The 25,242-nt window shown below is 40.8% G+C and overlaps 1 protein-coding gene across 4 annotated transcripts in view; it reads left to right on the top strand.

Annotated features, from left to right (window-relative positions):
• The window catches only part of KCNMA1 (potassium calcium-activated channel subfamily M alpha 1), a 1,030,169-nt gene that overhangs the window by 239,405 nt on the left and 765,522 nt on the right, over window positions 1–25,242 (top strand). For all 4 annotated transcript variants that reach the window (XM_090058809.1, XM_090058810.1, XM_090058812.1 and 1 more), the window contains one exon: window positions 7,804–7,968. In XM_090058809.1, the coding sequence (XP_089914935.1) occupies window positions 7,804–7,968 (165 nt within the window). The remainder of the gene's footprint in view (window positions 1–7,803; window positions 7,969–25,242) is intronic.

Below are 25,242 nucleotides of genomic sequence, written 5' to 3'. Positions count from 1 at the left end.
CGTATGTTTCTGTTTTTAAGCAAATTCTCTGTTATTGCTGTCCCTCGCTTATAATTTTGGCAGAGCCTCCTCTGCCATTCTTAAATAGGGTGTTGAGCTGGGAGTAAGGACAGACCTTAGTTCTTATATCCAGCTCTGTAACTAACTTGCTAAGTGACTGTGGGCTAGCCATTTTTTGATTCAATTTCTAATCTGGAGATGAGGATCTTGCCTTCCTTTAAAATATATTTTGGCTTTTATTAATATATACCTTCTATGGTAATAGCAACTAAGATTTTATATCAGATTATACCCCATTGTGCTAGATACACATGCATATAAGAAGGCAAACTCTGCCACAAAAAGTTTACAGTACAAAGGACAAGATGTGCAGGGGGCTGGACCCTATGATTTTGCGAGGTCCCTTCCAGCCCCTTACAATCTATGAATCCATCTATGAATTTATGTATCAGGTAAAGACGAGCAAGCATGCTTTGGTAGAACGAGAGCACCACAGTAACCAATACAGAGAACAGAACGTAGGCAGTTCTGAAGCAGTTGTTATTAGTGATTGTAACTTGCCATTTGCCTACTGCTTCACTGAGTGCATGTTCATCACAGAAGAGAAGAGTAAGCTTGGAGAGCAACTAATGACAATTGCTGTATTATGCTAAACTGAACTATTATTTAATTTTGTTTTCTTGGGATTATTATTCCTACTCCGTTTCAAATACCAGTACTTCCCTACTATCCTGAACTCTCAGTAGCTGGCTAAAAATGATGCTACTGCTTGTTGTCCTTCAGTTATGCACCAGTAGATTTAATGAAAATTTTGATCGCTGACTGCAGCTTTAAGATGTTAAATTAAAGATACTTTTTGTTTTAATCCAAGCACTTGGTTTGTGCCAAATTTTGTTTTGCAATCCAAATATATATAATTTTTGTTTTGGCTCTGTCTCCAGAAATATGCGGCTAGATTTTTTAAAAACAAAACAAGAAACCAAAAGCAAAACAAAACGCACACCTCTAAGTGGGAAAAATCAGTATATTATTTCACTGTCACTTAAACAGAGTTAAATATTGATTTTTCAAAAAAATCATGCTGATGTTTCTCTTTTGGATAGGGCTTAAACATGAGATGTCTCAGTGCAATAACAAAACATATAAGGACATTATGAGTTATGACAGTAGGTGAGAGCTTGGGACTGGGAGTTGGGACTTCTGGGTTCTATTGCTAACTGCACTGGCTGGGTAAAATAAAACGAAAGTCTGTACAAGGGGGAAAAATCATGCCGTACAAGCAGGCCATGCCTTTTAATTTAGCCAAAACATTCTGTTCTTTTGATAAAAGACAATATATGTGAATGCAAAGTAATACAGTGACAGCTAAGTAGGTCATTTTCAGCTCATCATAAACTGTAAATAAGCCTTTCCCCCACATTTTTCTACATAAATGAAAAGCACAAAGAGCAATTTTTAATTGCTCCAGCCAGAGCTATTTTTAAATAGCTTCTAAAAATGGCAGCAAAGGCAAATGGTATTTCCATTTAAGTCTTTTTTATTTTATTATTATATCCTATGCATTGCCCTTTTAGTTCCCAGCTGGCCATTACTTTCAGAGTTCATGATACACCATGTATGTTAAGTGGACAGTGGAGATATACTAGATGCCAAGAATGAGGTATATGCTTCTAGCTTCTCCTAGGGGGAAAATAGATTTACCAGTGAAACAGAAATACATGAAGTGGGAGGGAAAATGGTGTTGGTCATGTAGCTAAGTTATCTGTGCTCTTCTGTAAAACACAAAGCAATCTAACTTTTATTAGATTAACTTCTTATTATTATGCAGTTTTCCTTACTGCATATGCATGTTTATGATATGTGGTCTGATTTTATGCATATTTTAGATAGCTTAATTTAGTTTAAGTTTACTGATTTCTTGCAAATGCTATAACTATTTCTTCTAAATAATTGTGTACTGCATTTTAGGCCACTGAGCAAATTAAGGCCTTGTTGCATGGAACACTTAGCACATTTTTTAATTTAGAACATAGTAAATACTGTACCATATTAAAGGTAGAATGTGTTCTGAACAATATCACAATAATGCTTACTACAATCTCAGCTCACTGTAGACAGGGCTGAAACTGCTTGTGTCCACTGAGGGCAGACAGTGACCCCAGCACTGGGAGCCACAGCTCACATCTGCCTGTGAGGATGTGCAACCATGATGCCCAGAGCCTATGCCCTCCCCACTATGTACTGCCCAGCCTTGGAGTGTCTGGTCCTAGCATGTTGAGGCAATGTGGATCTCTGCTGCTGGGGACAGGTAGAAGAAGACACAGGGAGAGCCAACCATGTGAGAAGATGCTGCTCTGCTGCTGGATCCATAGAGTGATCCAGGTCTCGGCTGCTGGCAGTCTTGAACTGGCTCCAGTGTGGTGCAGGGACTCAAACTGACAAGCAGCTGATTGTCAGACTCAAACTTGTATTATCTCTGTGGAGCAGTCCAATAATAGCTGAATACATGTTACTTAATCGATCTGGAGATACACCTGTGAAAAGTCATAACTGTGCTGTAACACAATTGTACTTAGCACGTTTTACTGCTTGAGTGTGCAGGTGGTTGTGTTTAAGTGCAGTTAACACATCCAAAGTGTAATGTGCAATGTGATCCTTAAAAATGAAGTATAAAGGTTGCAGAATCTGTGCAAGGTGGATTCTAAATTGCACCAGTCCAAAGGGCTAATGTTTGAGACTGTTCATAACTGACAAGATGGCAGAATTCTTGCTTATATGCTTCACATAATGGGCATCTTTATATGTGCTCTGGGGGTGGGGGTAGGGGAGCATTTTAGTTAAAGTGGCCTGAAGAGCTGCCCTCAAGCACCCTCAGCGTCTTGTGTATGCAGTGTTCTGCCTTTTAAAATGGTGGCAGGGGCATTTTAACTAAAGCTCATTCAATGCGCTTTAGTTAAAATGCCCCCACCGCCATTTTGAAGTGCAGGGCCACTGAATACATGGGACATGGAGGCTGCTGGAGTGTGCTAAATAGCACTCTCTAATAGATTTAATCAAGTCTGCTCCAATGCGCTCTATTTACAGTGCATTGGATCAGTGTCCCTCACATTTACAGGCACCTATGCTTTCAACCTACATTTTAAAACAGCAATAAAGTGTGCCTGGGGAGAACAGGAAATTTGAAGTACTTTGGGCAGGGTATGAATGGACATGAAAGTAAGAAACAGACTAAAATTTAAAAGTTCCATCCTTTACTTTCAGTTCTGAAACACGATGACCTAAAGAGGAACCCTTTTTTGGCTAAAGCACAGGAGGTCTGGATACTTCTTTGTTCCCAGTTTAGTTACAGGCCCACTGGGTGAGCTGGGGCAAGTAACTTACACCCATGATTTCCAAATAGTGTGGCCATCATAGAAGACATTCCATTTTTTTGCTACTCTGTCCTCTGTCTTTTATTAATATGAAACCTGACGCCTTTTGTCCTCTATTTTTCAAGAGAAAAATAGAGGACGTAAAGACATCTGGTTTCATATCAATAGAGGATAAATGGATTACCCTCCATGATGGCCACCCTAGTTCCAAAGCATCCATGAATTTTAGAATACATGTCTGAATTTTAGGATGTTCAACCCAAGATACCTGAAATCCTAATTCTGAGTTCCTGAGGACACCATAGCTCGTTTTGATATCCATTGGAACTGTGTGGTCAGCCTAGCTGAAAATCAGGGGTGAGATGTGTTAAGGTAAAAATTATGACAGTTAAGAGAATCTGGGTCTTAATTTGTGGTTTGGTTTTTTGAGATATAAACTAAATATAGTTCTGTGTTCTCAGCACAAAAGATAGCTGTGAAGGGTTAACTTGTGCTTGGTAAAGAACTGGGACTGCCGCAGATTCAAAATATAAACATTATTTATTGCTGATTTCATTTTCATTTAGTTTTTTTTTTTAACTTTGTATTAAATCCTCCTGTGTAGTGCCCCATTCATAGAATCATAGAAAATTAGGGTTGGAAGGGACCTCAGGAGGTTGTCTAGTCCAACCCCCTACTCAAAACAGGACCATCCCTAATTAGACCATTCCAGCCAGGGCTTTGTTGAGCAGGGCCTTAAAAATGTCCAAGGATGGAGATTCCACCACCTCTCTAGGGTAACCTGTTCCAGTACTTCACCGCTCTCATAGTGAGAGAGTTTTTTCCCAATATCCAACCTCAACCTCCCTTGCTGCAACTTGAGACCATTGCTCCTTGTTCTGCCATCTATCACCACTGAGAACAGTCCAGCTCCATTATCTTTGGAACCAATGTTTCCTCTAAGGTGTAGCGATCCATGAACGTGCCGCTTTGGTCCATGAGCACTCTGCTTCAGTCCGCCCCAATAGCTAGGCCAAAGCTTCCCAGTGGGTCACAGTATCAGTGTCTACCCTTAAGCTCATCCAAGTTTGCTGGTACAGTTAGGGTGAGGCTCCCAGCTCTTCATTTTGCAGTGGTTCCTCTTTGGAAGCTGGACCAGGGGAATGCCTGCATTCAGGAGCATAAGACTAGAAGGGATCTCCTGGGAAATCCCAGCTGGGGCCTCTGGACATGCTGGCAGACAACTGTACAAAGGGGTCCACAGCATCAACTCCAGCCCCTTTTGCACACAGTAGATCCGGGGCAGCCCCTGCCCCAAAACCCCATGGTGAGACATGGGACCACAGGATGGGAGCGGGACACACAACAGGAGCACTGAGACCTTTGCCATGGCAGCGGCAGGGCGTTTCTTGGGCAAGGTGTGTTCAAACAGACCTAGACAGCTGACCATGCCCCATGCTAGAGGCAGGCAAAACCCCCATAGTCCTTGCACCTGGGAGGTCTCTTAATACCTCTGGAGACACCAATACCCCCTCTCCCAGCCAATCTCCCACATTTGGCTGTGGCCAATGTCCAGGGCTTAAAGCTAAGAGGGTCAATCTCTTCCTTGCTCCTTCAAGTGACCCACAGAAGTCCTGAAGCCTGGGGCTATGACCCACCAATCTCCTCTCACAAGGCAGGTTCTCCATTCCTCCAACCACCCTGGGCTGGGGAGGCACATGGCATCAGGGCTCAGGGCAAAGCTTGCTCGAAGGGGCTGGGGAGCGGAGTAGTCCCTGGCGCCCATGGCTCTGCCCCCGCCCCTGCCCCGCCCCTGCCCCTGCCCCTGCCTCGCCTCAGAGAGAAAACACTGCCTGCCCTGCACCGTGCTCCCTCCCCTTAGGGATGCTGGTGTGGTGAGGAGTGAAACGGAGGAGTGACGAGCAGAGTGGGGTGGCCCTTGAGCAGCCAAGCGGTAACTTACCGCCGGTAAGCATCCTGTGCCAGCCCCGTGCCTCTGTTGTGTTCTGCGCCCAAAGTTTACAGGAAGCCGCAGCCCAGCTCCTCTCCAGGTGGGTGTGTCGCATTAAAAAGTTACTGAATGACAAGATTTTTTATTGTGCGTGGCCACTCACATGCATAGCTTGGAAGGAACCTTGTTTGGAACAACCATTCAGGTAGTTAAAGGCTGCTATCAAATCCCCACTTGGTTTTCTTTTCTCCATAGTAAATAAACCCAATTTCCTCAGCCTCTCTTCATAAGTCATGTACCCCAGCCATCAAACCATTTTTGTTGCCAAACTTGGGTTAGCTGAAGTCCAGTATATTTTTTTTCTTGAGGTATCTAGTTCATTTTCCTGAATGGACTGTCACCAGTCCATTCAGGAAAATGGAACCTTTAGTTCTCTGCTAGCCATTACTTTCAGAGTTTATGATATACATTTTATCCTTAATTTACCTCTGGATGGAAATACATAATTTCATTTGAAAACAATGACATAACCCTTCCCCTTCCCCCGCTCCCTCCAAGATCTATCAATGACAACAGTATTTTTTAGAATCTTTATTCTGGGGTATTACTCTACCTTTAAGATGAAAGGAGAAATAAGTTAATTGGAGTTCTGTATATTTTGCCATCACCAATCCATTCAGAAAAAATCTAAATTATTAGATTTTTTTCTTTCCTGTTTTATAATAAAAATATTATTTTTGGAAAAATCCATTCATATAGGTTAACTAGGGTGTCTTGGCAATTTAGTTCCCCTAACCAGTATTTAATCCTAAGCAAATGTCTGTGCCTCAATAGCGGTTATTATTCAAAACAGTTTGTTTATTTCTGTGGATTGTGTATATGGAAATCTGTATAGTTCCTTAAATACTGATTGCAAGGTCTGATTCATCCTGTCCACATTTATCAGTGAATAAGGTCCAGATATGCAAATGAAAAGAAAAATAGCTTTTATTTTTCCCAGATGTTTACTTATTCAGTACTTTTAAAGTTATAATTATTAATATTAGAAAAACTGGCCCAGTTTTTAGGGACACCCTTTAGAATGAGGTATAACAAAAAGGGCAATATACATTTAAATTAGGTAGTTTAGTTAGTTAACTGAGATGCAAAGCTGTGAGATTCTGGAAAAATAACTGGCTTCAAGCTATTTTGTTAGTCTTCCTGTAATGTTCTTTGTTCACACATCCCGTATAATTGGCATATTAGTTCAGTAATGCCTGTCAGGAAATACCTTTGGGCATATGCTTCATAATATGCACAAAGTCTTAACGGTACAACTGTGCATCCTGTCAGGTGTGGTTTCCTACTCATCACCATCTTCATCAGTTGCATACTTTCAGTTGTGGTACTTTCTCAAAGGGACTGGTAGAAAACACTGCTCCCAAGCCTAGAGTGTTTTTAAAATGTGATCTTTCAAGGTGTTTGTGCCTTCCTGCTCCATGCCAGGTGCCCTCAGCCTCCATGTAGGTTACAGAGAGTGAAGCTGATCAGTACTAAGAGGACAGTGTTCTGCTGCCTGACTTGTACATTGCTTGTCCAGCACGGTTTGTCAGATTATCAGAAAGTCATTAGTATTGTGTTGGTCTGCTGTCACCAAAGGCAGGCTTGTGGCACATCATGATACTTTGCACATGGTCTGTTTCTAAATACTGCATTACAATCTAGGCTAGCTTTGTCTGTCTTTTCCTTTTGACTCCTCTTTGATATCCTTGACTTTTGCACGCAGAAGCCAGTTGAAGTAGTATGGCATTTTTACTTCAGTATCCACCAACAGCAAATATGAACTCCAGTGTGCGACTCGTCAGTCAGCTTAGTGTTGATCAAACTCCTCTTTAATTTTCATCTCTCAGCTCCATACGGGCCAGCACTTACAGACAGAGGAGTTCCTGTGATATATCAGCTATATTAAAGCACATACCTCCATTGAAGCAAGGGTTTACTGATAGTACATGAGCTTCCTGAGGATTCTCAGCTGTGTGTTTTGTGTCTCTTGCTCTTGATAATTATCGCTTTGTTACATTGCGCTTCTCAGTGTAGGTTTATTCAGCAAATTAATTTGAGAGATTGTAAATTAAAAAATTATATAATTTATAGTCGCATTTTTATGCATCTATTTGAATTAACTTTAGGTTGCACTGGATGGGTGTATAATAAATACATGTATATGTGGCAATATAATTAGACATCATAACTGCCAATGCATAGCACACAAAACTAGAGATGGAACCCTGAATCTTTGGTCATTAGAAGTCACTAGTAATAAAACTCTTTATAAAACAGCCATCAGAGAGTCATAGACTCATGAGCATGTAACCAGGTCAATTTGAGCTAGCAGAGAGCAGTGATTTGCATATTTACTAGCTGGAGAATTTTAATTACAACTCTGAACTAGTGCTTTTCTTGGCTCTAGCTGTCAAACTGTTACTTTTACATACCTAAATGTTCTAAACCTTTACTCTGCAGGAAGCCCAGAAAATTAATGGCAGTGGGGACACCCAGGCTGATGGCACTTGCAAACCTACGGATGAAAAAGAAGAGACTGTGGCAGCAGAAGTGGGCTGGATGACCTCTGTAAAAGACTGGGCAGGAGTGATGATATCTGCTCAGACTTTAACTGGCAGAGTTCTTGTGAGTTTTCAGTGATTTCTTACATTCTTATTTAAAAAGAGTAATTGTTAATGTGAATTTTCTTGTTTTGCTCTGTTGTTTTGCTAATCAACTCTTTGCCAGACTGGTAACTTTCTCCCTTCATTATTTCTCTTTTGGAAATAAAAAAAGGCAGACTGGTTGTCATTGTGAAAGAAGTAAGTTGAGACAGAGATATGAAAGTCCATGTCTGCTGCAATACAAACTGGGGTGTTTTTGGGTGGGGAGGGGTTTCTAGCTCAGGCAAGTATTTTTTGTGGCAGAATTTTGCACCCGTTAATGGTGCTCAAAATTTAGCACTCTTCTGTTTGTGCTTTTACTACCTATCCAGGAATGTCCAATATTGTAAAACAAAATGTGCCTGTAAAACTGGAGTTTCAATTGATAAGCAGGCTCAACAAGTGTGTTTTTTTACATTCAGGTAGGATCTGTAGAACAGGACACAAATTGCATGTTCAATGTGAACTAACTTAGTTGCCACAAAAGTATGTGGATTTTCTTTTTTTATGTGCTCAGAAAAACTTGCTATGTAACGTGCTAACCCAGTTTAACCAAATGGAACTATGAGTCAGAAATTGAAATTATATAATGTGTCATTAAATGTACACCATTTAGTGTAAACCTGGGAAGTTGCACTCAAGGTCAGTTAGGTAACCCAACTATAAAATTAGCTGATATGCAATCCTCTGGGCCTCCTTCTGAAGCCCATGGAAGTCACAAGAAGTCTTTGAATTAGCCCACAGTGTTGTGCTTGATTTAGAACCTGGATGTTTTACATTCTACACCAGGCTTAAAGTTATGCAACCCCTGTGAAGCCAGTGGGCTAAATAGCATTCCAATGACATAACTGAAAGGAGAATTTTGCCCTTCATTGCTAATTTGGGGATTCTGCCCTATATTCTTGCAATAGGGACCTAAGATAAGGATTGTAATATTTGAGCTATTATTTTCCTTGTTTTCTGAGCATCTTCTGCTTCAAAATTATTGGGGGTGCGAGGGGAAAAAAGACATTTTGGGGGCTTGTAGACTGACAGTGATGACAGTACCTGGCCCAGCTTAATTGAGTCTGCTGGAGCATGATAATTACTGTACTCCAGCAGACTCCAGAGTTTCATGTATTAGCATCCCCATGTTGAAAAATGGCAGCAGGGGCACTTTAACTAAAGCTTGTTTGATGAGTTTTAGTTAAAGTGCCTCTGCTGCCATTTTTCAGCGCAGGAACACTGATACACAAGATGCTCTGGGCACTTTCATTAAAGTGGATCTCAGCACTGCTCTAATTAACGTGCAGTGTTTTCCACTCTTCCCCTCCTCCCCTCCACCCACTCTTGGAGCATGTGTGTAAATGCCCATAGACTGGTTTAAAAATGACAGAATCTAGTGTAAGATTTGCCCATCTCCACCCAACCAAAGGGCAAACGCATGTTCTCTTCACTACCGATCTAGACTATGCTGCTTACAGAAAACTGCATAGTTTAGATTGATTCTACCTTGGGCTTTTTGAATGTCTGTACCTAAACTGAGCAAGGATCAAAGCCTAGATGGCTTAGAGAAGTAATCATGAAGGATTAACAGACAAGTTTGTTTGGGTAGATGTGATATCTTTTATTAGATCAATTAAATAGTTGGAAAAATTGTTCATGTTTGGGGCACAAACGCCATTCTTCAGGCACAGGGAAAGCATGTTGGTCTTTGTACACTTTCCTGGATAGGAAAGCACACATGGTCATCAGGCTATGCTATTCAATAAAGAGCCTTGCCATGGGAGCATATCTCCCTTTAAAATTTCCTGGCCATGAAGTGCTTTGGTCCCCCAGTTAGCAGGTTGTATGTGTTCCAGATTGACAGGAGAAGTGGATGGAAGCCCTTACAGGAAGGTCAGAGGCAGCAGCTGCTTTGTCACCTGTTGAGCTGAGATGCTAAAGCTGCATTCTCGAAGCTTTGGGCTAAGATGCAGGGCTACAGAAAAATTACCATTCTAATATTTTCTTTTATTTGTTCTTATCTCTCTGCCTATATCTTAACATATGGTTACTGATCTCTTCTGCTTGCTCATGTTTTTTTTATAACTCCTGTTATCTTTAAAAACTTATTTATTATCAGTGATATAACTGCAATTCTAGAGCACCTGACCAGGCAGGGCTCTAAAATTTCTGAACATATGACTAGACAAAGGTGTGATTTTTTTTTTTTGTCTAGTTTGCAAAATCACCTCTGCTAAGAGCTGGCAAGACTTGGATGCAAAGTTAACTTTAGGGAAAATGGCACCCTGGGTGAACTTGTATTTTGGTGCCACCACAAGTCAGTGGTGCTGCTGCAGGCAGAGGCAGGTGGGAGGGTGAAGTGGGGGTGTGGTGGCAGGGTTGGGGGGGAGGGGAGCATGGTTGCCTAGGCAGGTTGCCCTGTCCCTGGTTTGTCCCTATTCCTAGCTGCCATGCTGCAGCTAGATTGCAGCTGTCCACCTGACCCACCACTGCCCATGTGCCCATCACTGCTGCCCATGTGCTACTGCCCATGTGCCTCACCTTTGCTGAGGCCAGGGGTGATTGGGAGATCCCCAGTGCAGTTGTGTGGCCACCCCCAGCCAGGAGGGAGAGGGGGAAGAGGGGCAGGAGCAGCACAGCTGCCTGGGGAGGTGACTTTGTTCCCATATCAGATCCCCTGGGCTGTGGGCATTTCCCTGGCCCCATCACCTGCTTCACTGCCTAGCCCAGCTTCTCTTTAACAGCTGCTGGAGGCAGGGAAGCAGAGATCAGCTGAGGTGGGGGTAGAGCAGTGGTGTGTGTGGGTATGTGGTACCTCCCCGGCACCTTCCTAAGTAGAGTGCCCTAGGCAGTTGTCCACGTCACCCACCTCTAAGGCCAGCTTTGCTTGAATGAGACAGCTGCAGAGATGAGGTGCTGTAGGTCAGGGAAGTGACTCTTGGAACATCTTAGCTTGTTGTCAGGCGTATCTTAGTGGTCAAGCAGCAGACTGAAAAAAGATGGTTTGGGCTGAAGGACACCCCTGAAGGTGTGAGAACACTTCAGGAGCATGTCTCAAATCTGTATCTGACTGAATTCAGGGTTAGGGTGTTACATATAGCTTAAACCAATTTCCTGTGTCCTGTCTGACAGGGCAGTGGAGAGCAGTTGTTCACTCTCTTCTTTATGGCATCTTTTCAAAAATTTGAAAACTGCTACCCCATTAAAGATGCAGACATCTGTGGTATGATCTGCACTTACTCCATAAGGATCATCACCACAGATAAATTTAAAATGGACATTTTATTTGGACATTTCTTTCACACTTAACATCAGTTGATTCTGCTTGCTGGCTTATTAACCTGTGGAACCCATCTCCTCTGTGGCTAAATACAAATAGGTAAAAAAACTGAGGTTTGAATGGATTGAATCTTTGCAGGTAAGTCTAAGCTGCATAGATTGAATTGATAAGCAAGAGATTCTGGAAATGCAGCCATGTGCCTGCAGTGGCCCGGGCCAGACGCCAAGAGAGGAATAGGGGAGGCTGGAGCATGACTCCTTGCTCAGGTGGAGCACACATCTTGGTCTAAGGCTAGTTCACCTAGCCTGCAAGGCGGGATTTACAGGGGAGGCGTAAATCCCTGTACAGGGGATGGGGGACTGAAAGTTAACTTGAATCTGAAGGGGATCTGGGACCCTTAACCTAAATCAGTTAAGTTTGATACTACATCCATCCACGTTCATCTTACACCAGTTTTGGCCATTTTGAAAGTGTTTTACATGAACCAAACTTCTGTTATGTTACAGATTTGAACTGGTTTCCAATTGCTTATTGGAATTTGTGTGTGACTTCTGTCCCTAGCCTGACTGCCTATTATGATATTGTTTTTAGATTTATCACTGACTTTCTCTGTGTGAGACTGACATATCAATCACTTTATGAAGAGTGCTGTATTAATTTTTTTTTTCATATACTTTCTTTACATTCCCTACAATAAATACGACAAAATCTTAAAGCCCTGATTCTTTCCTGGTCACTTTTTAAATTTATTTCTTTGCATGAGATAATGTGTTCATCAAGGAAGGAATTCACCCCAGAGTGGGGCTCTTATCTAAAGAACTATGCCCCACTTAAATTCTGAAGTGCATCACAGGTTTTATCCTTATGTCCTCTGGGCTGGGGTGGATATCATCATAAATGCAAACAATCTTGTATTAAGAATGAAGTGTATCATTAAGGCTTTGGGAGAGCCTTTTTTCAATTATAGTAATTGGTAATTTTATTAAGCTTTTATATTTTAAGTATAACATTGTCCCATGCAAGGAAGAGTATATTTCCAATGCATGATCTCTGGACATATGGTAGGGTCAATTTGCACATTATCAATTAATTAAATCCAAGATGCTCTCATGAACAGCATTTTGCTTCCTTGGATGCTATGAAGGGACTGCAGGATGCAGAGCATCAAAAAAGAAATCAGTGGAAGAGAGAGGGGAAAAAGGGGGCACTGCAGGGAGAAGCAAGGTAGCTAGGAGAGAGAAAGACAAAAATGTTTACCCCTATGCCCCTCATTGGTTTACAAAACATAATCCAGGTAATGGGATAAGAATTCATAGACTTGGTTTAGAGCAATAGTGATCAACTTTCTGGGTTTATGTGCCAAATCTAGTCACATCTCCACACTATCTGTCACCTGCCTGACCCTGTGCTGGATCCAGCCATGTGCTGGCATGACCCTGTGTACCAGATCCAGCTGTTTCCTGGTGTCATCTAGTGCTCAGGGCCACTTCATCTAGCCCATAGAGTTCCCCCCATCCCCACTGGGTCCAGAAATTTGACAATAGGAGAACGGCTAATAACAGTGTCATCACTTGCCTACCATCAAATGTTCAGACCCATGGGGAGACCCACAGGCTGGTTGTTGCCTGTGTACCAGAGGTTGAACACCATTGGTTTAAACCATACTTTATGGGGCCCAGTCTGTGGCTGATTTCTTGTTCCTCAGTTTCCTGTTCAAGTTGGTTGTTCTGTTGTCTCTGAACAGCCACGTTGATGTTTGTGATTGAATGTCCAGGGAGAGTAGAGTATTCCAATGCAGGCTTGTGTGTCTTGCTGCAACTGATGTCAGATCAGCATTCATTCTTGCACTTAGGGATAGTCTCAGCTGTAGTCAGCCAAGGGGCACTGTAAGCTGGTGATGGTGTATATGAGGTTAGTAGAAGAGCAGGTGATTGAACCTTGGGCATGATAATCCATGTTACTTGTTCAGATACAAGTGGCATCTGGGTCCAGAGCAAAGTTTAGTGCCTTGGTGAAAATAGGAATTAGGTTATCTGTTGTTAGAGAGACTCTGTTTGACGTTTAGAGACAGGCTTGTCCCACATGGCTGTTTTAAGATGGTTGTCATCTACTTGGGATGTTAACTTTCTCATGTACCTAAGTTTAGCTGGACTAGCACAGAGTGCTTTAGTGAATAATCAGTTCAGAATTCAAGATGCATTAAGTTTACGTGGACATATGCATGTCACACATTTCAGAACCTTGATGGGTGCTAAGTGGTTCACAGAAATGTGTTTCTAATGTCACTATTAATTAACTTTCTGGTAGTATTAACTTTCCATGAGCAGTTAAGCCCAGTCACATGTTCCCTAAAATATTTTTGGGAAATGAACATGGCTGAACCAAGTATGATATTATCATAAAAAAAATTGTAGGAAAGTATTTTGAATCACACATGAATTACTAATTTTTGTTTACATGTAGAAATTTCTGTTCCATTAAAAAAGAAGCTGATGGCCTTCTAGGGATGTTGAGAATCAAAATTAGATGAGGGAAAGCTGTAGCTGAAGAAATTATATTACCTTTCACACTGTAGGCCAGGCTTTAAATGAAAATCAATCTTGCATGTTCACTTTTAAATAGTCTTTAGGAAGTGGTCCACTGAGCAATGTCTTCAGAAGAAGAGTCATAATTGATTTTTAGTGCAGCAGGATCATCTGAAAGCTGTTGTATAACTGATGTCTGAATTTATTTAGGAAGTGAAGGAGATAAGTTAGCCAAGTGTAGTGTAAACATCAATATAAAGTAGAGCTTCATTAACATTTTCTTTTCATAGAAAAATATGGCTTTATTATTGTCTTACCCAGGCAGTGGAAGTGAATTGCTGCAGAGTACTACTGAGGCAGCTAAATTAAATATTCTTTGGATTTACTTCTGTTAAACCCAACTGCAGTCTAGCTTTCAGCTTTTTCTTGAAAACTTCATGAAGTATCTTTTGTATGTCTTTGCTTGAAACAATATTTTACTTGAAAAATGTTATAGATATTTTTTATTAGGCAAGGGTCAATAGACTGCACAAAAAAGGCTATCTTAAAAATCTAGATCAGGGAACTTCCCCCAGTCTTGCAGCTGTTAAAGCCATTTGGAATTTTTCCAACAAAATTTGTAGGATTTATTGTTTCTTTTTGTTTGGGGGAGAAGATTTGGGAGCGGGGGAGATGGGGAATGTTGATTTGGAACTGGAACTGATCATGAGAATCAGTTTTGTTCAACTTCTTTTGGGGAAAAAAAGTCTCATGAACATAATACAGTGTTTGCTGATGTCTTTCAAAATCATCAGAAAGTTGGGGGGGGATCACTTGTTGTTGTGTTTTGAAATGTAAGCTAAGAATGTCAGTTAATAATACTGTGATATTATTTTTCACAAAGGTTAAAATTGAAGTTAAGCCTTTAAAAATGTTGAAACAAAACAATTCAATTTGCCTGAAACTACATTTTCATTGGAATTTTGATTGGAAAACATGACATTTTAAAGTTCAATTCCTTGAAAATTTTCCTAGGATGGAAAATTATTTCCTGATCAAATCAACAGAACTTCTGTAGGAACAGGGAATATCATTTCTGTTCTACTGCTTCCTAGTTTGTTGCAAACACTGCAGGAAGGCATGGTACTGACTGTTCATGAAATTTCCTTAGAAGGGATTCCAAACTGTAGAATGGCAAAGTTTCTGTATATTGTCAATACACCTAATAAAAAAGTAATTTTCTATGAGCATTTTGAAAGATATCATTTTTTTCTGAATGTTTTACTTTTCATTAACACAAGTGAAAAAAATACTTGAACTGAAATAAAAATTATACTTACTTTTTTGGTTTTTTGAGTTTCCTTCCACCCCAATAAAAATGGAGGGGGAAGTAAGAAAATGGAAGAGGAAACCAAAAGATTTCCCCAAAATTACATTTTTAGTTTGAATCAAAACTAAATGAAGTACTATATTTCAAACAAAAATTGACAAACTTTGAAATACACAGATTTCCTACCAAAATTTTGTCTGTATGCATTTGTGTGAAATCATAAAGAAGTAGAACTGGAAAGGATCTCCAGGAGTCATCTAGTCCAACCCCCTTCTTGAGGCAGGACCATCCGTATCTAAACTATCCTATACAGTCCATATTCTAAACTCTACATAAAAATACCATCAACCCTGACACAATGTAGATCTAAGACTTAACCTGTCACAGATAAAGCAGGGGAACCATGCCAGCCAATGTCTTACTTCTATAAAATGTTGTCACTATATGCTCAATGGGTCCCAGGTAGAGGGCCACGCTCTCTGCTACAGAGGAAAGCAAATGCTGCCACAGTCCATACCAATCTGACCATGGGGTAAAATTGCTTCCCGATCTCTGACCCTTAGCGAAGGGGCAAGACACTGTAACCAGGAACCTCTGGCTTTAGTCCCAGCAGAAGCATTGGCACTATCCAGTCAAAGTCCCCTGCCTTGGCTGTAGCCAACACCCAGTGCCTCTGAGGAAGGCTTAAAAACACCCAGACACATGTAGCAGAAGGGAGGAGTGGGGGTGATTACGGCAACTAGTGTAAACCAGAAGCATGGGAAATACCCATAATAGAACATAGACATGGCTACTGTCCAACCTCTTGAACACCTCCAGTGATGAAAAGTCCACAACTTCCCTAAACAGTCTGTTCCACTGCCTCACTATTCTAACAGTAAAGAAATCCAAACTTTGCTGCAACTTTAAGCCATTGGTACATGTCCTCCTCTCTGCAGCAAGAGAGAAAAGGTACTTTCCTTCTTCAGGTACCTTAAGACTGCTATCATGGTCCTTCTTAAGTGCTTTTTCCTCAAGCTGAAAATGTCTAGCAAGCTCTTTCAGTCCTTCCTCATATGACTTGCTTTTCAAGCCCTTGATCACCCTTGTTGCCTGCCTCTGGACCCTAACTTTTCCATGTCCTTTCAAAATGTGAAGCCCAGAACAGCACAGTTTTCTAGTTGAAGCCTAACCAGTGCTGAGCAGAGAGGCACTAACACTTCACACTTCTACTGATACATCACAAAATTGCTTTTACCTTTTGTGCAGCTGCATTACACTCCAGACTTGTATTGAGTCTGTGATGCACCAAGTGCTTTTCCATAGTGCTGCCATCCAGCTAAGTGTCACCCATTTTACATTTGTGTTTTTGATTATTCTTTCCCAGGTGTAGTCCTTCACATTTGTCCACATTTAACTGCATCTTTTTAGCTCTAACTCAACTTTTTAATCTGTCAGGATCCTTTTGAATTGTATTTGTGTCCTCCAACGTGCTTGCAGGCCTTCCCAGTTTTGTGTCATCTGTATACTTCCTCAAGAAGTTTTTTATGCCAGTGTCCAAATCATTAATAAACAGGTTGAACATCACCAGGTCCAGGAGAGATCCCTGTGGGACTCCACTTGAAACATTCTGCCAGTCTGACATGGACCTGTTAATAATTACCCTTTGCTTGTGGCTATTAAGCCAGTTATCTATGCATCTTTTAGTAGTTTTATGTAGCCCACATTTCTCCAATTTGTTTATGAGACAGTTGTGCGGGACCTTGTCAAAAGCCTGCCCAAAGTCCAGATGCACTGTATGCACAGCATTGCCCTCATCCACCTAAGTAGTCACTTTGTCAAAGAAAGAGCTCAAGTTTGTTTGATATGTATCATTGCAAGCCTATATCTGGATCTGTAAACAGTAGGTCTCTTATCTGTGTAAGGAAACAAAGATGTGCAGGGAGGCTTATCATTGTTCTGAGCATCAGGAACTAGCTATTGACAAAAAAAATACATTTCATCTGGCCAAACATTCTGGTTGGTGTCTGAGCACACAGGTGCCATCTGCCAATGTAGGAATATAGCTTCATCTCAGATCATTGTGCAAAATATTTCATATTACTGTGTTCTTCTAATACATGATTTACTTTGTGTAGCAAAAGTGTGTTCAACGCTTTTAATCTCTTCTGTTGTGTATTTCTAGGTCCATCTACTGCCAGTTCAAAGAATCAGTTTATTTTCCCCATTTTTAGACAGCTAATCCCTCCCCTCCTTTTAACTAGAAAGGTTAACAGATTCATTAACTGCATTTATACAATAATGGATATGGAGGAGAGTACTATTTAAACTGATTTAAATATCTTTAACTGACATTTATTTAAAATTAAACATTTTAATATACAGAAAAGAAATACATCTTAGACTTTGTTTCCCATTTCAATTTTGTTTTCCTCTTCATCTTTCTTTGTTACAATCATTATTATTTGTATTACCATAGCACTTGGAAGGCACATTGTTCTGTATCATCTTGAGGCCCAGAATGAAGAGAGACAAATATTCAATACTATGTAAAAGAGTATAAGATGTTGTCTTAGTTCAAAAGCACAAGCTGAGATGCTACTGTATAAAGCCTGCTGTGATCAACAGAAATGGAAATGTGAAACCTCAGGTTACTTCCAAAGTGCATCTTGATTGTTATCACCTTCTCCCTTCTGTTTGTATTATTTATTTTCCCTGCATGTTCCCTGAAGAGGAAACACGCTTCAGTTGTGAAATGTATGAAGTGTGTTTGGACAATGTTCATTACATGAGACAGTCTATTGGCTTTTGATTTTAGTGACATGATCTGAGATGGTTTTGAAAATAAATAAATGAATATGAAAAGGTGCTGTAAGATTTACAGGTGGAAATGCATTCTTTTTCTGGGGGTTCTGCTTGTAGACCATAAAAGGTCTTCATAGATAATGAAGGCAGCCATTTCAGTTGTTCATGTAGCATAGATAGATGGCAAATACTATTCATTTCACTATTAAACACACTATTCAAGTCAAAGTAAATCTTCCTTCTAATTCATTGAGGAGTATTAGAGTGTTTTTTTTTTTTATAATTATGGTAGCCCAGGGAGTATGCATGAAACATGATTTGTTTGGAAATAACTTTTATTGGACCCACTGTGTAGTAGGCAGAGATATAAAGGCATGGTTTCTGTGGGGCAGAGCTGTGCTGCTATCCAACGTGTCCACAGGCAGCAAATAGTGGAATGACCTTCAGGGAAGGTTAACTGTGAAATTACCATGTCAGCTGGATGTCCAATTCTAGACTCCTAAAGCCAGTTTTATTCTCCCAGCTCAGCCAAGGTGTATGCTCAAAAGGAGGGCAGAGAAAGCAATTCAGGGATGTCCTCAAGGTCAACTTAAAAATGCAACATCGATGTCACCTCATGGGAGACTATTACCCAGGATCACCCCAAGTGGAAGAAGAGTCTGTTGCAGGGATCTCAGTACTTTGAAACCTCACAACAATGACAGGAGATGGAAAAGTGGGAGCAGTAGAAACAGCACGCTGTGGACAAAATCAAGAATCCAGTGCCACCCACCCCACATGGAAACACATGTCTGATCTACAGTAGAGTCTGTCTAGGATCCTGGATAGGCATCACCAGCCATCTTAGGACACACGCATAAGACAATCATCATCAACTGCGAAGGATTGTTGAAGAACAGCAACAGCAAAGACAAACTTTAGGGCAGATAGTTGCTTGCTATAGGTCTGGTAAAGAAACAGATACAGCCTAAGTTAAATATCCAGTGGAACATTACTTTTGTTTACCCCTTTTTGTAAATGAAAGTGGTCATTTAAGAAGGGAAGTGAGCTGTAAACCTGTTGAGCAAAGAAGTTAACATAAGTAGTTACAGAGCAAGTAAAGAACAGCTGAAATGGAGAAACCTAATTATGTAAAAGAGGAAGATCACTCAAAAGGTAAGAGGACTGTTACCACTTTCATTTACATAATGGGATTAAACAAAAGTAATTGTTCTGCTTGGCATTTACCTTAAGCTGTATCTGCTTCTTTCCTACACCTGAGCAAAGGCACTTAGTGTCCTAAGGCTTGTCTAACATCTCTGTCAACTATGTAGTTGGTCCAATAAAAGATATTATCAAATGAATCCTGCTTAATTAATGCAGGAACAGCTTGCTCTGAGCATTTCACGCCTCATTAATGTTAGTTACTCTGAGCCTACTTTAGCCTCTTCGCAGTTGTTTGCACCTCATTAAGACTCCTTACATTGTTACTAGCCAACCTTCTATATAACGGTAGTTTTGAAATTTAACTGGAGCTAGTTCTTTTCAGAGCTGATAATAATACAGTACTGCAGTCAGTTGAGATATGTTAGAAACTGCTCACTCAGCCTGTTGGCCAAGTTTCTGATTATCAGGTGAGCCTATTCTATGTTGCTTAGCATGTATTTGATGTGTTTTGTCATTCTCCCCCACCTGTTGTTTAACAGAGGGTGCATCTATATGCACTATTAATTTGATACAGGCCTACTGTACAGCAAAATACTGCACAGTAAGCCTTGCTGGGGATCATGTCTATATGTGCATCCTATTAGGAGCAAACCTGCTCCCAATGGGAGCAGCCTGGTACAGGGCTGCTCCTGCCCTGCTCTGCCCTAACTGGGGGGCAGGGGGGAAGGGGGGCAAAGGGGCCAGTCTTGATGTGCACCAGGCTAAGAGAATCTGCCTGCTGCAGCAGCAGCTGTCTCCTGGCCCCATGGACATCAGGAAGGGCCCTGATACACACAAGGCCAGGAGACAGCTGCTGCTGCAGCCTGCAGAGCTCTCCTGACCCCATGCACACTGGGAACACACAACTGCCAGCGAACCCCTTGCCCAGCAGGGAATCTCCACCCAGCAGCAGATGGGCTGAGAGCTGTCCCACTCCTGGGGCAGTTGCTGGTGAGCCCCTAGCTAGGCAGAGATTCCTGTCCAGCTGAGAGCTGTTCCACTCCTGGGACAGCTGCCAGCGAGCCTGCAGCCCAGGAGCCGGACAGCTGCCAGCCAGCCCCCTGCTGGGCAGGAATCCCTGCCTAGCTGGGGGCTCACCGGCAGCTGCCCCACACTTGGGGCAGCTGCTGGCCAACCCTAGGCTGAGCAGGGAAGCAGAGAGCTCCCCAGTCCCAGAGCCGCTGGTCTCCCAGCTCCTGTGGGGAGCCAGGAACCATGCAGTACCAGGACACTGGGTGGAAGAGAACTACCCTATCTGGAGCTGATTGGCTTCTGGGGGTGCTGGGAGTGGAGTAGTACCACGATTGGGGACAGATAACTCCCCCATCCTTTGTGGCCCCCTGCTGGTGTGGCTGACCAGAGCCAGTTTGCTCCCAGTCAGCATCTACACGAGCACTACTGTGCAGTAACTACTGTGCAGTTAATCTAGTACCTGCGTTTTCAGGTAGTAGTACCTATATTAGTCTACTGCGCAGTTAGCTAGTACCTGTAAATACAGGTACTAGCTAACTGCGCAGTAGACTAATTTACTGCACAGTAAGTGCCACTCACATGTAGACAATAATGCTTTACTGCGTAGATTAGTTTACTGTGCAGTAAAGCATCTCATGTAGATGCACCCAGAATGTAGCACTAATAAAACCAAGAGTGTTTTAAAATAATAAAATTTTTGCATAAAGCAGATGATGCTAAGAGCTATAGATATAAGTGAAAACAATACCCTTGATATCTTTTGTAGAATTTTTAAATTGCTTGACGGAATTATGTCCCTATTATGGAAATGTCTTGGGTTGTTTAAAATTCTGTACCAAGGCTACCCCTCATCATTACTTTAGATAGGACTGCTTTTAGCCTCCTCTCTTTCCATATAATACCTTTCAGGTTTTCTTTCCTCTTAGAACTAATAACATAATAAAACAGGTAGCTCTGTTTTACAAAACCTTGGTGTTCTCATGTGTTCATTGTATAAACTAACTCATTTATTGCAAAAAAGCTGATTCAGGAAAACCAGTTATTTTGGCTAAAATGCATGTTTCCTTTATTTAAAACACTGTATCATTTGCTTTCCATTTGCTTCCCCAGAGGTGCATTAAAATTGGTATTGGAAATGCCTGTATGGTAAATGGGATTTAATCTTGTAAGTATCAAAGTTGCTTTTAACAAGTTTTTGAAATTTGCTTTTAACAAGTTTTTAAAATTTTTATTCACAATCTAAGAGAGTTCTTATTTAATCCAGAATTGTACATTCAATTTAAGAATATTCAACCTGTTGGTGGTGCCATGGGTACTGAGTGGCATAAAGTTTATATTACAATAAAGAGTCTAAATTTGGTGTAAAATCTCTTAAGAGATTCAATCACATTCAAAATTAATCTCAAACAGCAAACTATTAGTTATGCACTGCTGCTGGTTCCCAAATGATTTTTGTAAAATTATTTGAATGAAAGAAAAGTGATCCCCTGAATAGTGTAATGAAAGGAGATACTGTAAAAGATAAAGTGGCTCAGTGTATTGTTGCAGTCATTACAGCCTTATTGAAGAAGGAGCTGTACAGTGTAACGAGTCAGTGTGACATGACTTTTCCTTAAAAAAGAGTCATTTGGTGGTTGTGGTAGGGAGGGCCTATGTCAAAGTATTGGTAGGAAGCCCAACAGCTTCCAAAAGTGTTACTGTAGCGTGTTGACGTGCAGAAATGTTTATCTAAAAGTAAACATAAATCTACTGCTGTTGAATTGCATTAATTGTTTGTTTTTTGTTATTATACTGCATATTCAAGTACAGCTTATTCAGGAAACAAATGTAAAGTAGCATTCCTTTAGATTCTGCTTGAACCTTCTGCTCAACTGCAGTCCATATTGTTTCTCTTTGTCACCTTTTTGTTCAGCTTCATGCTTTATCTTATGCCATCTACTATGGTGATATTAAGACCAAATCTTATTAAAATAGCCAGACTTGTCTGTCTCATCATGGTATTCGTATTACACTCAGTGGTATGTACATGACCACCTTCCAGTACATAGTTCACCATAAGCTTATAGCATAAATAGCTGTGTCATTTTTTTCTTCTCTCTTGCTTGCCCTCCAGTTTTCTAAGCAACTCTTTTAGGTGCCACTTTACAGCTCTTCTCAACACTTTTTTTCATTTGCTGGGAGAGGATGAAATTACAGTTTACAAAATGGAAGCTAGATGTTCACTGCTTGTAGTTGGAATACCCTAGAAATAACACAAATTTCAACTCCCCTCCTATCCCCCTCTCTGTCCACCTCTACATATAGTGGGAAGTAGTTGCTAATATTTTTTTCTTTACTGACTAGGATATCTACAGTTGTTATGGAAACAAGAAGCTCTCTGTAGAGCTTCTAGCAAAAAAGAAACTGAGTTTTTAAGAAATCATGCCTTGTCTGTGGAACAGCTTTATCAGCTTCAGCTGAGACAAGACTTCCTACCTGGTTCTACTATAGTGGTCATTATGTCAATTGCTTACCCAAGAGCAAAAAATGGCAGAGCAATTTTTTCACTTGTTTTCTTCTATTTTAACACATGACCTGTAAATGGATGGCAGTTAGATGTGCTTTATTTTTCTGTCTTGTGAAATCCTCTATATGGCTTTTACCTGCTGCCTTGGCTCAGGGACTCCCTAGCAAATAATATGAATGGGACAGGCATGAATTTGTGTTTATCAGGAATCCCTAACTAAATACTGTCTGGGCACTGGTGAATGTCAAAAGGGGGGGATTCCAGAGTACAGGGGTGACTTTTAAATACACTATTTTAAAGGGGGACAGATTTCTTTGGGTAAATGTGATATGTTTTATTAGACCAACTAAATAGTTGGAAAAATTGTTCTTTGCAAGCTTTTAGACACAAATAGCCTTTTAAGGGCATAGGGAGTCTGCTATTGTTTTGTGTTCTGGATGAACTAAAAGCTAATATGCAAAATGCAGCTCTGTGAAAATGCAAATGCCTTGCGGTGAGGATCAGAGGCCATGGGAGGTGGGAGGCTAGAGGTGGGGGGGTATCTTTTATTAGACCAACTAAATAGTTATAAAAATTGTTCTTTGCAAGCTTTTGGGCACAAACACCATTCTGCAGGCACAGGGAAAATCTGTTGGTGTTTGTGTGCTTTGTGTTTCTACCCAGGAAAGCATACAAAGACCAACACACTTTCACTGTGCCTGAAGAAGGGCATTTATGCCTGAAAGCTTGTAAAAAAAACAATTTTTTCCAGCTATTTACTGAGTCTAATAAGTAGCTAGATTGGTCCCATGTGCACACGTGCTTAGAAAAATGTTTTGTCATTTTCAAAGGATTGCTCAAGTTCTCCAAACTATTGGCAGTGCCATTTGACCCGAGACAGCTTTGCTTTCCAGTCAATACTTGTTCCACAAACTAATGCCTCCATAGATGAAAGAAAACCCTAGTCCTAACTAGTATTCCCTCTAATCTGTGTGGTGTGCACTACCACATAGGTGTGCCTGGCAGCGCAGTATGAGCATGCCTCTGTGGCTGCACGCACCATGCAGTTTAGGGAATGCTAGTCCTAATTCAGTGTATTGCTGATTCTTGGAACTGGATAATTTAGTGCTACAATGAAAAGTCTAGATGTTCTAACTAGAATTTTCAAAGGAATTTATTTAAAAAAAATAGGAGCCTAACTTCCACTCCCTTCAGTCGGAGTCAGGTTGCCTAACGCTCTCTGAGGCTCCCATGAAAAATGCAAGCGTTTAATGTTTATAGTAGCTTCTGTCTAGGGCCTACCAACTGAATTGAATGTTGTATTGAAGAGTAGCTGAATTGGCATTTCTTGTTGAAGTAAGCAAACCTACCTACCTGCCTAAAATAAATTGATTTTTCTCTGTAAGCATATAAAATATTAGAGATTTGTTGAAAACAACATCAAGTAAAAGCACCCAGGAGGAAAGTGTAGAGGGGCAATGTCACAAAACGTGTAGATGTGGTAATGGTGGTAGCTTTTTTTCCTTTGATTTTTTTTTTTTTTTAAATCACTGAAAATAAGCATGGTGCTGTGCAAAGATTAGGAAAAATGCAAAATTTAAAGAATAACAGTATATTTTTAATGTGTGTAATTGAAGTGGATTTTTCTGGGAGATTATTAGCATAGCTATATATAGCATTTTTTGTTTCTTCAGGATATTGTAACTATTTAGTTTGAGTCTCCTGCTGCTGCTTTCCTGGTTTCTTTTAATTAAGGAGATAAGGAGTTTCTTTCTTTTTTTAAGGAATAAAATCCAGACTAAAGCCCCACAGGCATCTAAAATAAAATTCAGCACCATAAAAATTATTCAGGTCCTTTTCTTTCTCCTGTTGAAGATCAATGGCAGCTGTGTTTTTGACTTTTTAAAATGAGCACAGGCTGAGGCTGGTGCAGTGTAAATCAAGTCCTTTTATTTTTCTTCTGCATTTGAAGGGTTGGCGCATGTCAACTTTTGTCCATTTTTTCCAAGGTTTTGTTTTCTTGGAAGATGGCCAGATGAGTCAGTACGAAATTTTTCAAGGACATCCCGAGAAATACAGACCTGAAAGACAGGCACTGACCCAGTGACTCAATTAGGTCACGCAGTGTCAGAGGGCAACTTCTCATAAATGTTGGTTCTTGTTGGCTTTGTGTGCATATCTCTCCCAAATTGGCTGTAGAGATTCATACACTGTGCTCCTGAGGTTCTTAGATAAAAAAGCTGTCAGTCAGAGGACAACTATGCAACATTCTCTGGGACTTAAGGGTTGGTGTTGAGTTGTGTGATTGGCTACTGCATCCCTGGCACAGAAAAAGAGAATTCCACTATGTAAATCTAATTTTCAGTTGGCCATATTAGCCAACTTTAGAATAATAAAAAATGTAAACTGGAAGGGACCTCAGGAGGTCATCTAGTCCAACCCCCTACTCAAAGCAGGACCATCCTCAAATATATTATCCCAGCTGAAGGTTTGTTTAGCTCGCTCTTAAAACTCCCCAAGAATGGAGGTTCCACAACCTTTCTGGGTACCCTGTTCCAGTGTTTTACTACCCTCCTTGTGAAAATTTTTTTCCTAATATCTAACCTAAACAAATGTCCCTTGCTGGAACTTGAAACCATTGCTCCTTGTTCCATCATTTGCCACCACTGAGAACAGCTCCATCCTCTTTGGAACCAACCTATCAGATAGTTGAACGCTGCTGTTATTTTCCC

This window comes from Crocodylus siamensis, chromosome 7, assembly GCF_052110815.1.
Source record: "Crocodylus siamensis isolate JL-2025a chromosome 7, ASM5211081v1, whole genome shotgun sequence".
Classification (NCBI taxonomy): Eukaryota; Metazoa; Chordata; order Crocodylia; family Crocodylidae; genus Crocodylus; species Crocodylus siamensis.
Note: the sequence above shows the minus strand (reverse complement) of the source record. Positions and strands in the feature narration are given on the sequence as shown.